This window comes from Stigmatopora nigra, chromosome 5 (assembly GCF_051989575.1).
Source record: "Stigmatopora nigra isolate UIUO_SnigA chromosome 5, RoL_Snig_1.1, whole genome shotgun sequence".
Taxonomy (NCBI): domain Eukaryota; kingdom Metazoa; phylum Chordata; class Actinopteri; order Syngnathiformes; family Syngnathidae; genus Stigmatopora; species Stigmatopora nigra.
The window spans coordinates 15,805,001-15,819,195 of NC_135512.1; the positions used below are offsets into that span (position 1 = coordinate 15,805,001).

At 40.7% G+C, this 14,195-nt stretch overlaps 2 protein-coding genes across 5 annotated transcripts in view; one reads left to right on the forward strand and one right to left on the reverse strand.

The window, feature by feature from the left end:
* Positions 1-6,695, forward strand: part of LOC144196272 (serine/threonine-protein kinase MAK-like) — a 23,438-nt gene extending 16,743 nt beyond the window's left edge. For all 4 annotated transcript variants that reach the window (XM_077716254.1, XM_077716253.1, XM_077716252.1 and 1 more), the window contains 7 exons: positions 2,604-2,921; positions 3,000-3,187; positions 3,248-3,369; positions 5,549-5,659; positions 5,761-5,862; positions 5,965-6,042; positions 6,108-6,695. In XM_077716254.1, coding sequence (XP_077572380.1) covers positions 2,604-2,921; positions 3,000-3,187; positions 3,248-3,369; positions 5,549-5,659; positions 5,761-5,862; positions 5,965-6,042; positions 6,108-6,265 — 1,077 coding nt within the window. In that variant the 3' untranslated portion in view covers positions 6,266-6,695. The remainder of the gene's footprint in view (positions 1-2,603; positions 2,922-2,999; positions 3,188-3,247; positions 3,370-5,548; positions 5,660-5,760; positions 5,863-5,964; positions 6,043-6,107) is intronic.
* Positions 6,696-7,796: 1,101 nt separating this feature from the next.
* Positions 7,797-10,644, reverse strand: bphl (biphenyl hydrolase like). Its single transcript, XM_077717925.1, is given in 5 exon segments — positions 7,797-7,870; positions 7,976-8,125; positions 10,000-10,061; positions 10,063-10,168; positions 10,539-10,644. Coding segments are annotated over 5 exon segments (498 nt in total).
* Between the last annotated feature and the right edge of the window lie 3,551 nt (positions 10,645-14,195).

Below are 14,195 nucleotides of genomic sequence, written 5' to 3' on the forward strand. Positions count from 1 at the left end.
TGTAATGGAGGAAGAGAGGTATAGACCCATTCTGACAGTTTGTGGTCGGCCAGTCATGAAGTTCTTTATTCAGCAGCAGATTGAAGAGGATAGTCCAAGGTGGTAGAGTTTGTCCTTCAGAATGTCCGGCTTAATGGTGTTAAAGGGTGAGCTATAGTCAATGAAAAGCATCCTCACATAGTTCCCCTGGTGCTCCAGGTGGCTCAGTGCTGTGTGTAGAGCCACGACGATAGCATCCTCAGTGGACCTGTTTTCTCTATATATTTTTTTAATTTTAATTATAATTCTCTATAATATTTTCTCAAATATATATATATATATATATATATATATATATATATATATATATATATATATATATATATATATATATATATATATATATATATATATATATATATATATATATATCTATATCTATATCTATATCTATATCTATATCTATATCTATATATCTATATATCTATATCTATATCTATATATCTATATATCTATATATCTATATCTATATCTATATCTATATCTATATCTATATCTATATCTATATCTATATCTATATCTATATCTATATCTATATCTATATCTATATCTATATCTATATCTATATCTATATATATATATATATATATATATATATATATATATATATATATATATATATATATATATATATATATATATATATATATATATATATTATTTTCTTTTAAATTAAAAAAAAATGTACACCCCTGTATACAGTACACCATATAGAATACGGGTAGAGAGAGTGAAATTCATGTTATAACAAAAAAATAACTAAAATATGTTGTTTCAATGTAATATTTGTATTTTTTTTTCCCAAAAAAATCCACGAAGCTCTGAGTCCGCAGTAGCTGAACCGCAAAGTAGTGAGGCAACACTGTATACAGTTGTGGTAAAAAGTTTACATACACTTGTGAAGAACATAATGTTATTACTCTTTTGAGTTTCCAGTTATTTCTACAACTCTGATTTTTCTCTGAATTCATGAAGTTTGATTCTTTTATGACTTTATTATGGGTTAACAGAAAAAGTGACCAAATCACAAATGACACAATGACACAAATTAGCAATTTTGGTGACTAACAAAGTTGTGTCATGAAATGAGCTTCATAGCATGGTCTCTTAACTTCCTGTGATTGATTATGAGTGACTACAGCTGGGGACTTCTCTGAGGCCAGTTAAATAGGGCTTATTGAATGCAAACACCCACAAAAGCTACTATGGGAAAGTCAAAGGAGCTCAGCATGGGTCTGAAAAAATGAATCCTTGACTTCAACAAGTCAGGAAAGTCACTTGGAGCCATTTCAAAGCAGCTGCAGGTCCCAAGAGCAACAATGTAAACAATTGTTTGTAAGTATAAAGTATATGGCACTGTTTTGTCACTGCCACGATCAGGAAGAAAACACAGGCTATCACCTGCTGCTGAGGGAAAATTGGTCAGGGGGGTGAAGATTCAACCAAGACTCACCAAAAAGCAGATCTGCTAAGAATTAGAAGCTGCAACACAGGTGTCAGCGTCCACAGTCTAGCGTGTTTTGCATCTCCATGGACTCCAAATGCCATGCAAGAAAGCCCTTGCTCCAAAAGCGGGACCTTAAGGCTTGACTGTAGTTTGCTGCTGATCACAAGGACAAAGATGTGACCATCTGGAGTAAAGTTCTGTGGTCAGACGAAACAAATCGAGCTGTTTGGCCGAAATGCCCAGCAATATGTTTGGAGGAAAAAAGGTGAGGCCTTCAACCTCAAGTACACCATGCCTACCGTCAAGCACGGAGGTGGTAGTATAATGCTGTCGGGCTGTTTTGCTGCCAATTTAACTGGTGCTTTACAAAGAGTAAATTATATAATGTGGAAGGAGGATTACCTTCAAATTTTTGAAGATAACCTAAACAGGACAATCACCCCAAACACATCAAAAGTGGTTATGGAATGGCTAAATTAGGCTTAAATTAAGGTTTTCGAATGGCCTTCCCAATGTCCTGACTAAACCCCATTGAGAACTTGTGGATAATGCTGAAGAAACAAGTCCATGCCAGAAAGCCATCAAATTTAACTGAACTGCACCAATTCTGTCAAGAGAAGTTGTCAAAGATTCAACCAGAAACTTGCCAGAAGCTTGTGGATGGCTACCAAACGCGCCTAATTGAAGTTTTGATCACTTTTTTTCCTGTTCACCCATAATAAAGTCATAAAACAACCAAACTTCACAAATGTTTTTCTGAGTAAGAAGTATCTTTTCCAATGACGCTATCACAGAAAAACCTGAGTTGTAAAAATAACTGGAAACTCAAGAGAGCCATGATATCATGTTCTTCACAAGTGTATGTAAACTTTTGACCACTACTGTATATGTTTCAAAACTTTCTTTGAATAGAAAATTTTGAAACTGCAGGAGCCTTCGATCCCAGAGGTTCCACAGTATTGAACTTGAAATGGGGAGTAGGTTTCTAGAGATGCCAGTGTACTTTATGAGCACATTTAAAATGCCATTTGACAAGGGATGATTCCCTTCACACCACTGTAAAGCAGGTAAACAATTTGACTTCCTTAATCAGGCCTCTATTTTTGTAATATTCCAGGCACTGCGGCATCCCTACTTTTATGTGGGTCAGTCACTGGGTATCCCTCTCAAGTTCTCAAAGCAGCACAAGTTCCATTCAGAGGATGTCAAAGTAATTATGGAAGGAAAACCATTGTGTAAAACAAACAAGTTGGTGGAGGAGCCCAAAAAAAATCAAGGGGAAGCACATACGAACAGCCAAGCTCTCAACCAACCCCCTCATCCCATCCAACTCCCTCAGCAGCCAGACACGCAGCAACAACAGGCTTGTCCCAGCTTGACGTCAGACGAACAGGAGGAACCTCTTAGCTTGGTTAAAATCAAGCAGCCAACAGATGTATGTATCACTCAGATGCACACGCAGGTGCAAAATGGTGTCTATAAAGGCATATATTTGTTTTTTGTTAAATGCAAGTCAACAAAAATAGGAGTGGGGAACAGTGTTGTCAAACTGAGAGCTGAAAGAAGAAGATGGGGCCAAACATCTATTAAATCAATAGACAGCTGGGAATCTACCAATGATTCAGATATTGGAGTTTCCATCTCCAAAAAACCAACCATCAATTCTTTGAGGGATAAAGCCCTTGATGGGTCTAGAAGTCAGTAAGTATTCAGTGAGCTGTATTATAATTATTTCTTTTCATAATGGATTTTTTTTTCTAGTTCGCCAATGTCGAAGACTCCAACACCATCAAAACTGGCACACAGCAATGGACTGGACAAAAAAGATTCCACTATCTTGTCCCCCAAGCAGCACTACCTACGGCAGTCCAGATACTTACCAGGTTAGAATGGAGACTATATAAGGTCCTCCAGCTCCCTAATTTTAGGAAAAAAATATTTTTGCTCAAAAAAGGTTAGAAACAGATTTTTAATCTTTGTAAACAAAAATTGTGTACTGGCACCTGTTAAGGCTTCTGTAAAATTATTTTTGAGGATTTTTTTAGACATGAAATCTGTTTAAAAAATAAGTATTGAAAAACATTGGCAAAATATGAGAACAAATGAGCTCTGAATCTGAGTTTTTAGCAGAGTATCATCACAATCACTCTGGCGGTGACACTGATTTGTTTTCCCTTTGTCGGTCACGGATTACTAACACGTAGTGTGCTTAATGCAGCTACAAGCCCAAGAAAGTTATGCTGTTAAGTGTGCTTGTTATCAAAGTGTCCTCGAGTCTTCGATTGGATTGGGTAACTTTATTCATCCCATATTCGGGAAATGTCATTGTGACAGTAGCAAGAAGCCCTCAGCGACAACTCTGACTTTGATGGATTTGTTTGTTTTAATGCTTTCACTTATAGTAACATAATTATCCATTACTCTACTAAAGCACAATCAAATGTAGTTTTGCTTCTGCTGCCTATTTTAATGATGCAACATTACGGTTATGCTAGCATGAAACATACGCTAGCCTGGATCCTACGGTATGTCATGCTAGCACTACCATAATGTTGCGTCCATTGAGCCCGATAACGTTGTCTATAGGCAAAACACAGAAATTTAACAAGCAACTGAGACAGCGCCCTCCTGCAAGGCAGTGAGCCCCATAGGTTTGAAAATACAATAATCCGTCCGACAATCTTTAATACTACCCACTAAAAACCCCTGAAAAATAAAATATGTATTTTTAATGAAATATAGAAGAGACCCATATTGGGGATGGGGCGCTGCTGACCTCGACTCGGGATGTTGTGAATCGGTGAGTTGAATACTTTGAAGACCTCCTCAACTCCACGACATGCCTTATAGTGAGGAAGAAAAGCCTAGGAAATCTATCTCTGGGGTTGAAGTCACAGAGGTGGTTAAAAAGCTCCTCAGTGGAAAGACCCCGGGGGTGGCTGAGATCTTCCTGCAGTTCCGAAAGGCTCTGGATGTTGTGGGGGTTATTTTGGCTTACACGCCTCTGCAACATTGCATGGACATCGGGGACAGTGCCTCTGCAACATTGCATGGACATCGGGGACAGTGCCTCTGCAACATTGCATGGACATCGGGGACAGTGCCTCTGCAACATTGCATGGACATCGGGGACAGTGCCTCTGGATTGGCAGAGGGTGGTGGTTCCCCTTCATAAAAATGGAGGATGTGTTGCAATAATAGGGGAATCACACTCCTCAGCCTTCTCAAGAAGGTCTATTTGAGGTCTTTCGTTGGTGCCATGTGGCCACGTGATTCTCCTCGTGGTGCATTTGCCTGCGCAAGGGCAGATGGGTTATTAATAGTACTGTGATTCTAAAGTGGGCTAATTGGCATGGGTTTTGCTGAAAGCAGTGCATAGTGAGCATCACTTGGCTGCAGAAAGCGAGTCTATGGCAAGTCCATTAGCATATCAGTGTAAATTATACATGCCATACCTCTTTTGATGTTTTGTAATGATATTTTTTAAAATAATTTTGTTAGTAGGAGCATTTGAAAGTCGAGGTATCACTGTATAGTGAATGTTTATTGTAATTTGATTTAAAAATAGTGGTTAATGGGAGTTTGCATTTTTTAAATCAATTATTTTATTAAAATAAAAGTTCACATTTGTTTTGTTTTGATAAGGAAATGTGATTTGAAAACCATTGTATTGTTACATCTGCCCTGGTAACCTCAATAAAACATTGATTTAACACAAGAAATGAACAAAATTTGCATACTTTTGTTATCGCTCCCATTCTCCGTAGGCAAAATAACCATTTCTCCAAGACATCGTTGACAAATCTGTCATGACGGACATAATCCATCATCATCATGCTGCCTAGTCATCATTTTGATATGCCACACCAGTAACATGGAATTGATTATCTCATCAAAGGAGCAATCCTCATGAAAATATTGAAACAGATTTGTGAAGAGTATTTGAAGAAAATATCCCATTGTGCATGGGATACAATTTCACAAAAAATGAAAACAAACCAAGTGTTGTTTTTATATTTTTGTTCAGAATATTTGCACCCTAACCTTTTTTGTGCCTTTCAGGCATAGATCCAAAAAGAATATCTTCTACGGGGAATCAAGCAGTGAGCAGAAGCTTGTGGGACATCTTGGGCCTTGCTCAAGGACAGGAACTGGTGCGCCCCGTCATCAAAGGTCAGCATGGGAAGAACTCACAAAAAATGTGCACAATTTTTCTGGGCCTTCTAAAAATATTTTGGTGTATTCGACATTTTTATATCACTTCCTTTGTCCAGAGTCGTTCATACCCAAGACAAATATTTCATTTCTTGAGAAGTCAGAAACAAAAGATACTAAACAGATGACTCCGCTGGCACTGATAGGAGGCCCTTGTGCTGGTAAATGACATAAGCATGTGTCAATTATTTTATAAATTAGAATAATGTTGTTTGGAGTGTTAAACTACACACACACATGACCGTGTTTCTTTCTGTTCTTAGTTGATTTATCATCCCCAGCTGATCCCAGGATTGATTCAAAAATCAAACTGTCCAAGAATACAATGATCTCAAATAAAGGTAAAAACAACCAATTGAAACAAGGTTTTCTCTGTGATAGTTTTAATAACTTTGCTGATCTCCAGATAACCTGATGGATCATGACGACTTCAGAGCTTCTCAAATTCTTTGTTCTTTGTCAAGTGCCAACGTCTCAACGATGAACAACTTTACCAGAAACACAAACATCCCACCAGTACATGGACGGATAGACTGGACTGCAAAATATGGAGGCAATCGATAAGAGACTGCCTTTGTATAGGACCATGTGCAGAATAATTTTCATTTACTATTCATAATTTGTCCTAAAATTAAGTAAAGAAAATGTACGGTGACTGCAAGGATCAGTGATATTTACATTGTCCTTAACAAGGACACCTCTGTTCATTCAAAAATAAGCATCAGCATTTTTGCAGCTGTAAATGTTTTTAATGAAATGTGGCCAGTATGTCAACCATACATCCGAGCACCATCTCATTTGTAGACAAATGGGTCTTCCACAAGAATCTTTGGACATGTATGGATCCATTGGACAGATCTTGTCCTGAGGGCATGAGATTCTACCAGTGGTGTGCCGTCGGGGCCTTCTCTGCTGGCCTAAGAAATATCTGAATCACAGACTGATGTAAATTATATTTTGCCCATGAATACTTATTAAATAATTACAAATTGCCTGTCAGTTTCCTTTCATTGGTTCTGTATCTTGAGGCAAAAGGGTTTGTAACCCGAAAATGTTGTACCTAGAGGCATTTGTAAGTAGAGGTATGACTATTTGCTATCTGATTGCTTATCCTGGCACCAACAACTTGTTTATTGCAGCAAAATCCCCCCAGGTCCCTTGGCCGGAGAGAACCCCACCTCAGATGGAGAGCAACCCTGCCACGCCACAAGCCCTAATAGCCCAGAAACTAATGCAAGAGAATGACAGAAGGTACCACTGAGTAGAGTTGGACAGGGAGAGCAGCTCCCCCCACACACTGTACTCCACAGGTCCAGAGGGCATACTGGAGTACGCTTCCTGTTTTGACGTGATTGTCCTGCAGGCCTTAAAATAGAGAACACCACCATCTACTGATATGAAAGGGAATTTATGGCATCATCACAGGACTTGACAGTGTACAATTAAATTCCTAAGCCCCTTTAGTTTGATGCATACTATTTTGTATTTGCAACATTATGGATTCTTTATTTGAATAGTAGTTTTTGTTTGCAAACCACATTTTTTTTTCACCTTTTCACTTTTTTTTGGGCATGATTCTACATGCATACATACTATACCCACCATTGAAACGCATCGGCAATATTCTACTGAATGTCATGAATTGAATATTGAACAAATGAACCACATTTTGCTGATCTAGGAACTTTTCCATTCTTGGGCTCTCCGGGTTTATTATTCTGTTCCACTTCCGGAAATTCTTCCAAAGGTTTGTTGAATGTTGACTGATTGTGTTTTACCTTTGGCATATGATGCAATCTAATTTGGAATTGTATTACAATGTAGGTACTGTAATTGGTAGGTAATACTTTTCCGATATTGTTAAATGGTCTCACCATGATCCCTGGATATGTTTGAGGAGGAAGACAGAATAAAATGTGTGTGCTGAATCTATCCAGACTAGGAATATGCATAATATGACGTAATGCCATAAATCATCAGAAATTAAATTATGGACAGTTAGTGTTTCAAAATCTAAACTAAGAAATTCTGGAATAACTAATGAAAATATTTATGATTGCCTACTTTTAGGTCTATCGGCAAACTGCAATCCCATTCACCGAGGCTCCCCATATACCTCTTCTATTGGGGCCCTCTTTCTTGCGCTCCATTTGGACACACTAGAGACCGCTTTATCATCCATAGAGTTACATGCAAACACAAAAGAAAATGTCACAAAACATGCTTGGTCCGTTTGGTGACAGGAATTTAAAAGTCAACTATTAGGGCATTTACAATTATAAATGTCAAGGTCTTAATAAGATACAAACGCTTTGGATCCCCATACTACTATATTGATGATTAAGTTGGGGTTCTTTGCAGCAGCAATAAGGGCAGTAATCCCACCATCACTCCACTCCAGCAGAGAGAACTTGCCAAAGACGAATCAGATGGAGACAGATGTTATGTGGAGATACCAGTGGCGGGCCATGCATTTCACAACAAGGCCTTCAGTAGTACTGTGTGAATCAATCCATCTTTCAATAAGTATTTTTATATCTATAAAACCTTTACTGCAGCTGCAACTGCAACACAAAAAAAGAATCAGAATAACCTCAAAAATGTAAATATTATTTAGGAAAATAGACATATTTTACTCACCAAAAAATATTTGTATTTATACACAAAATACATCCTCAAAAATATTTCAATACCTGTCGAACAGATTACCCGTGCTTTTCAGGTCCACCAAGAAGTTATTTTCTATCGCCATCAAAGCCAATGCTGAAGGTTGAGTCTGTCCTGTTGTATTTCTGGCATGTTTTTATTCTATTTAGGGCTGAAAATGTCCGTTTAACAGAAGCGCTGGATAGTCACTGCCAAACAAACTAATGTGTACAGCCGCCCCATGCTCTCGCTCAGATTTTTCTGCTGAAAGAAGTCAAGTAGACCAGTTTTGATTTTTCTGCTGAAGGAAGTCAAGTAGATCAGTGGGAGATTTTCGGGCAAAATCATCCATGGCATACATTACAATCAGTTCTGTTCTTAGCCGAGGCAGATTAAAATGTGCTCCGTGGCTCTGCGTTCAGCTGAAGAAGGCTGCACGTGGGAAAGTTTTCTGGTATTCCCGAAACTTCTGCAGGTCAAAGAGGGAGAGAAACATCACTCTTTCGTGTTCTTGAAATCTGGTCCGCATCTGGCAATTAATATTGTCCATAATCCTGTCACGTAGTTGGTGGTTGTGCGTGCAAGCATCTTGCGCTTGACCTCTTCTAGCGCTTGGAGCACCCGCGCTGTGTTCGGTGGCCTCGTAGATATTCCCAGTTGTAACAGGCTTGCTAGCTTCGGCGTTGACCGTCCTTTCTTAATGATGCCCATTTTTGTCTGCAAAAGTCCGTCTGGAACATGGCTTTGTCAGCAAAACTATAACCAAATTCATTCGTTTTACTCCGTCAGCCATTGTTTGCGAGCTCTGGCTCGTTCACTCTGACTTTGGCCCGCCTACTCTATCAATAGCCGATCATAGTTTGTCTGAGCGGTGGCGTATCTGTACCCCTGCGGGAAGGCTTTGGTGTCACTGTGACAGGCTAATGTGTGTGAGTTATTAATAATAGAGGGTGACATGCTAAAGTGTTTAAGTTATAAATGATTGCATGTATGATGTAAAACTAATTTTGATTGGATGTTTATCAGTCTTCGATTATTGATGCCTTCAGCCAAATAGCAAGAGTAATATGTTAAAGAATGTATCGGTGTTCGACTATTAATGCCTCGGTGAAGATAGGTTGAGACACGCACGGGAGATTTTCAGTCATTACAGTAAAAGTTGACAAAGTTTGGTCGTTGTCATAGAACCCATACTATACCATGTATTCCTATATAAAGACGGACCCATTGTTCATTAGAGAGAGAGTTGCAAAGGACATCACGCTGAACGGTTCTCCACTGTTAGGGCTCTCTCTCCACCTTGCAGTTTGGTAATAAACCTATTTCCTATTAAATTGATCTCACTCTTTCCTAACCTCCTCCTGAAGTTGTATTTCAGATCTATCAATCGGGAAGCAGAGCAACAAAAGGGTAAGACAATGAGAGGAAGCAGATACATAATTTGGAATTATATAATAAGTATTCTTGGACAAAATATAATTAACACCAGTCTGTGATTCAGATATTTCTTAGGCCAGCAGAGAACTCCCTGAAGTCTCTGACGGCATACCACTGGGAAATCCTCTCCTACGTGATCAGAAATGGCCTGCTATAAACAGGTAGGCAAGTGAAACAATCTTTCAACTTGCAAATAAAATATGTACTTTTGCAACTAACCCTCCTTAAATCCACAATACCCCCTGCATCCCTTTCAAAAAAGTTGAGGGGAAAGTCTGTCAGGAGGGCGTGATTGTCCATAACCACGTGTATCCCAACCTATCACAATAAAAAGCTGCTTGTTCAAAGACTTAAGATGGGATTAAAAATCTGTTTTGGGGTTTCCTGTTGTGGAGGAAAAACGAAATATAGAATTTAGTTTTTTTGTTTTATTTTATTATATTACATGTCCAGTTCAGCTGCTTGGTTCATCAGCGTTGACTCTTTGTTTTTTTTTGTGGAACAAATCAATCATTTGTCAGTTTCCCATACATTACTCCTGGTTTTGTCTTGATATACACATATTACTGGAATCCACTCTACTGAAACAAGGTGACAGTAAAGCAAATCTGCATATTGGACTTTGAGATTTGTTTTTAGTTTATTATAAATTACTAATTAAGCCTTATTTACTTTACAATGACAATCTATTAGAAAAGTTGTGTGTAGACTTAGTACATCCACAGAACTAAAATTTAATGCCGTTAGACTTTACCTATAGCACCAGGAAGCAACATCATTGAATGTTTTCCATTGCTCGTCTTCTCATTAACAATTTTCCCGCTATGAGTCAATGTAGAGCTGAACAAGTAGATTTGCATCGTCAGTTATGAAAATCAACTATCTCTCACATGCACAACATGTTAATATAAACATCGTCAGTCCATTGCTCTTCTATGCATTTGACATAAAAGACAGCAAAATCAAATGTTGATACCAACTGCTGTTAATAATGAAGAGATGAGTGTTTACGTTTAATTCAACAGGCTAATCCAGTATATATTCCTGAGTACTGAAATTGAGTTTGCGAGTACATTAACACAATATCGTCCTTGTTCAATTTCTGTTTTAGTGCATTAATCAGACTTCATATCAAAATCAAAGAATCGACTCCAGATATTGCTTCGTTAACATCCCTAGCATATAGTGCCTACTAAATTTCATTTTGATCCCGAATAGCAGAGGAAGTTGATGTACAGGTAGGTGTTTTTCCTGCTTGGCTTTACTGCCTTTCGCACCTCCTCCAGTGCCCTCGGGTCAGCGTGCAGGGTCATAAACCAGGAACCAACGTTCATTGATGTTTCGCTCCTTTAATCCTGGATTATCTCCTGGTGGCAGAGCAGTGATAGAGACATGTCCCTGTCAACCCTTGAGGCCGCTGTTGGGGTTAGCTGCTGTTTCTCCAGCCCTGTCCTTGCTCCTTAGCCAAAGCCAAAATCTGTTCTCCTCTGCCTCCTCTACGTCTCCTAATGCCCTTCCTCAGGTTGCCTCCAGTCACCCCTTCCTCCCTCAGGAGGTGTGTTGTTGACAGCCCACTTAGCCTCGGCAGCCAACCTCGACTGGGTAGATGGTGCACTTCCAGACAATTTCCTGGCACTCAGCTGCCAGCCCCAAGTATTTGGCCTTGCGCTCGAAGATGGCATTAATCCCCTCCTCTGATAGTACTGTTAGTTCTATGAAGTGCACTGCTCTTGCCTTGGAGGACCATACCACAATGTCTGGCCGTAGTGATGTGGTGATGATCTCTGTGGGGAATTGGAGCTTCCTTTTGAGGTCAACCCTCATGTCTCACCCCTGACCATGGGAAAAGGGCCTTAGTGTCTGTCTCTTTTCCCCCCTTTCCCCCCGTGATGAAGTTGGCATGGATCTCTGCTGGACGAGATTTTTTACTGTTCTGTCGGCATCCCTCCAGCACTTCAGCTAGTTTCCCTAAGACCTGGTCATGCCGCCATCTGTAGCGCCCCTGAGAACGTACAGTCTTTCAGCCTGACAAGATGTGCTGGAGGCTAGCGTTGGGAGTGTTGCAAAGTGGACAGCATACCTCATTCCTGAACCATTGGTTGGGGTTACGAGGACAGGGAAGCGAGTCCTAGGTTCCACGAATTAAGAAGCTGATCCTTGCCTGCGGGATGTTCCACAGGACGGACCAACTGATTTTTCTGTTGACAACTCCCTCCCAGGTTGTCCAGCCTCCTTGGCCATTAGTGAGTTGTTTCATGATGGTCCTCTTCCTGTGACACAGCCTTCATCTTGTAGTGATTCCCCCCCCCCCCCCCCCATCCTTGTAACCTCCGCCACCACCATCTCCTTCCTCTCCTTGTGGTTTGCGCTCGACAAGAATTGTGGTGCTTCTCCCCATCCTAGTTGTGCTCTTTCTGCCTGGACTTTGTCCACGATCTCTGATGCTGCAGTATAATGGCTTGATCAACCTCGGCCTGGACGTTCCACCTCCGACCAGATGGAACTTTGATTTTGGCGTTCCTTACTGACTGCTCAGTGGACTCTTTTTGCTCGAAAACCAGCCTAGACTTCTCTTGCCTGTAGGCCAGACTGATAGATGGCAGTGGCAGTTGCAGTGCATTCCTTCCAAAGAGGCCTGTTTAGGAAAGGCTTCAGCATTTGAGATGTGTATGCTGCTGTTTGAAGGAGGCTGATGACATCGTCCATCTAGCCCCTCAATGGGAGTAATCTCTGGCCAGATGGTCACTTGATTCATCCAACCATTTGTCTTGCTTCAATGAGGATTACTCAGCCAAAGTATATACAAAATTGAATAAGAAGCAGAGAGGCACAAGTTTGCGACCTCTGGTGTAGAGGTTCACTTGCCTGACTTCAGAGCGGACAGGTACGGGCTCAATTCCCACTGGTGGCTGGATGATTGTGAATGCAAATAGACATCTGTCTCTCTGTTTGCCCTATGGCTGGCTTGCCACCAGTTTAGAGTGTAGTCTGCCTTTCGCTCGAAATCAGCTGGCATAGGCTATGACAGGGGTGGCCAACCAGTCAGAGACCAAGAGCCACATTTTTTACCGTGTTACCGCAAAGAGCCACATTTTTTACTGTGTTACCGCAAAGAGCCACATCACACAGATTTATTGTAAATGTCACACACCAGCATAGTAATGACATAAATTGACTCCTACAGTACTAACAGCACAGGCCAGTCATTATCAACAATGAACATTGTGTGTGCACTGTCTCACACAGACAAACTCTCAGTTCAACCAAGTCCACAAACAAAAATATAATAATTTACAATAGCGTTTTTCTTTTTCTATGCATGTTACTTAGTGGGACTTCTGTCATAAAATCAGCGCCTATTTTTGCGCAACATTCGCTCCTTGTGAGCTGTCATTTATTATGAATGGCTTTTCGCTAGTTAAAAGCCATTCATAATAAATGACAGCTCACAAGGAGCGAATGTTGCGCAAAAATAGGCGCTGATTTTATGACAGAAGTCCCACTAAGTAACATGCATAGAAAAAGAAAAACGCTATTGTAAATTATTATATTTTTGTTTGTGGACTTGGTTGAACTGAGAGTTTGTCTGTGTGAGACAGTGCACACACAATGTTCATGCGAGGCAGACCAAGGCGAGAGTGCTCAGCCGGGAGCAGCCAATAGGAGAGCGAGGTGTACACCCACGTGGTGGGCGAACTAGCGCGCCCACCACGTGGGTGTACACCTCGCTCTCCTATTGGCTGCTCCCGGCTGAGCACTCTCGCCTTGGTCTGCCTCGCAGGGGGTGTGGCTTTTTCAGCCGACGCTCGATCTTTGGGATACTTTTTGTGTGCGCGACGCCGTTCATTGTCGCTTCTGGTTCACGGGAGCTCTCCCACTCTGTTAAAAACGTTTACTACTCAAATGACCTTGCTCCTACTGGGAAACTTTGAGGTATTTTCATCCCAAGCACATGCGCATTGGACGAAAATACCGTATTGAACTCAAGCGAAGCGCACACGCAAAAAAAAATAAAACACAAATACAAACTTTGATATGGACGTAAGAGCCGCATGAAACCGGGCAAAGAGCCGCATGCGGCTCGCGAGCCGCGGGTTGGCCACCCCTGGGCTATGACAACCCTTACGAGGACGAATTTTAATTGTAATATTAATTCATTTTCTCAACTATTTATCTTCACAAGTTTTATGGAGGGTGCTGGAGCCTATCCCAGCTAGCTAGAGGTACCAGGCGGGGACACCCTGAATCGGTGGCCAGCCAATCGTAGGGAACGGGGAAACGGACAACCTTTCACTGATACCTGGGGGTGTGTTCAATCAGCCTACCCTACATGTTTTTAAGATGTGGGAGGAGGCGAGAGTACCTGGAGAAACCCTAACAAAGCCCGGGAGAACATGCAGACTCCACACAG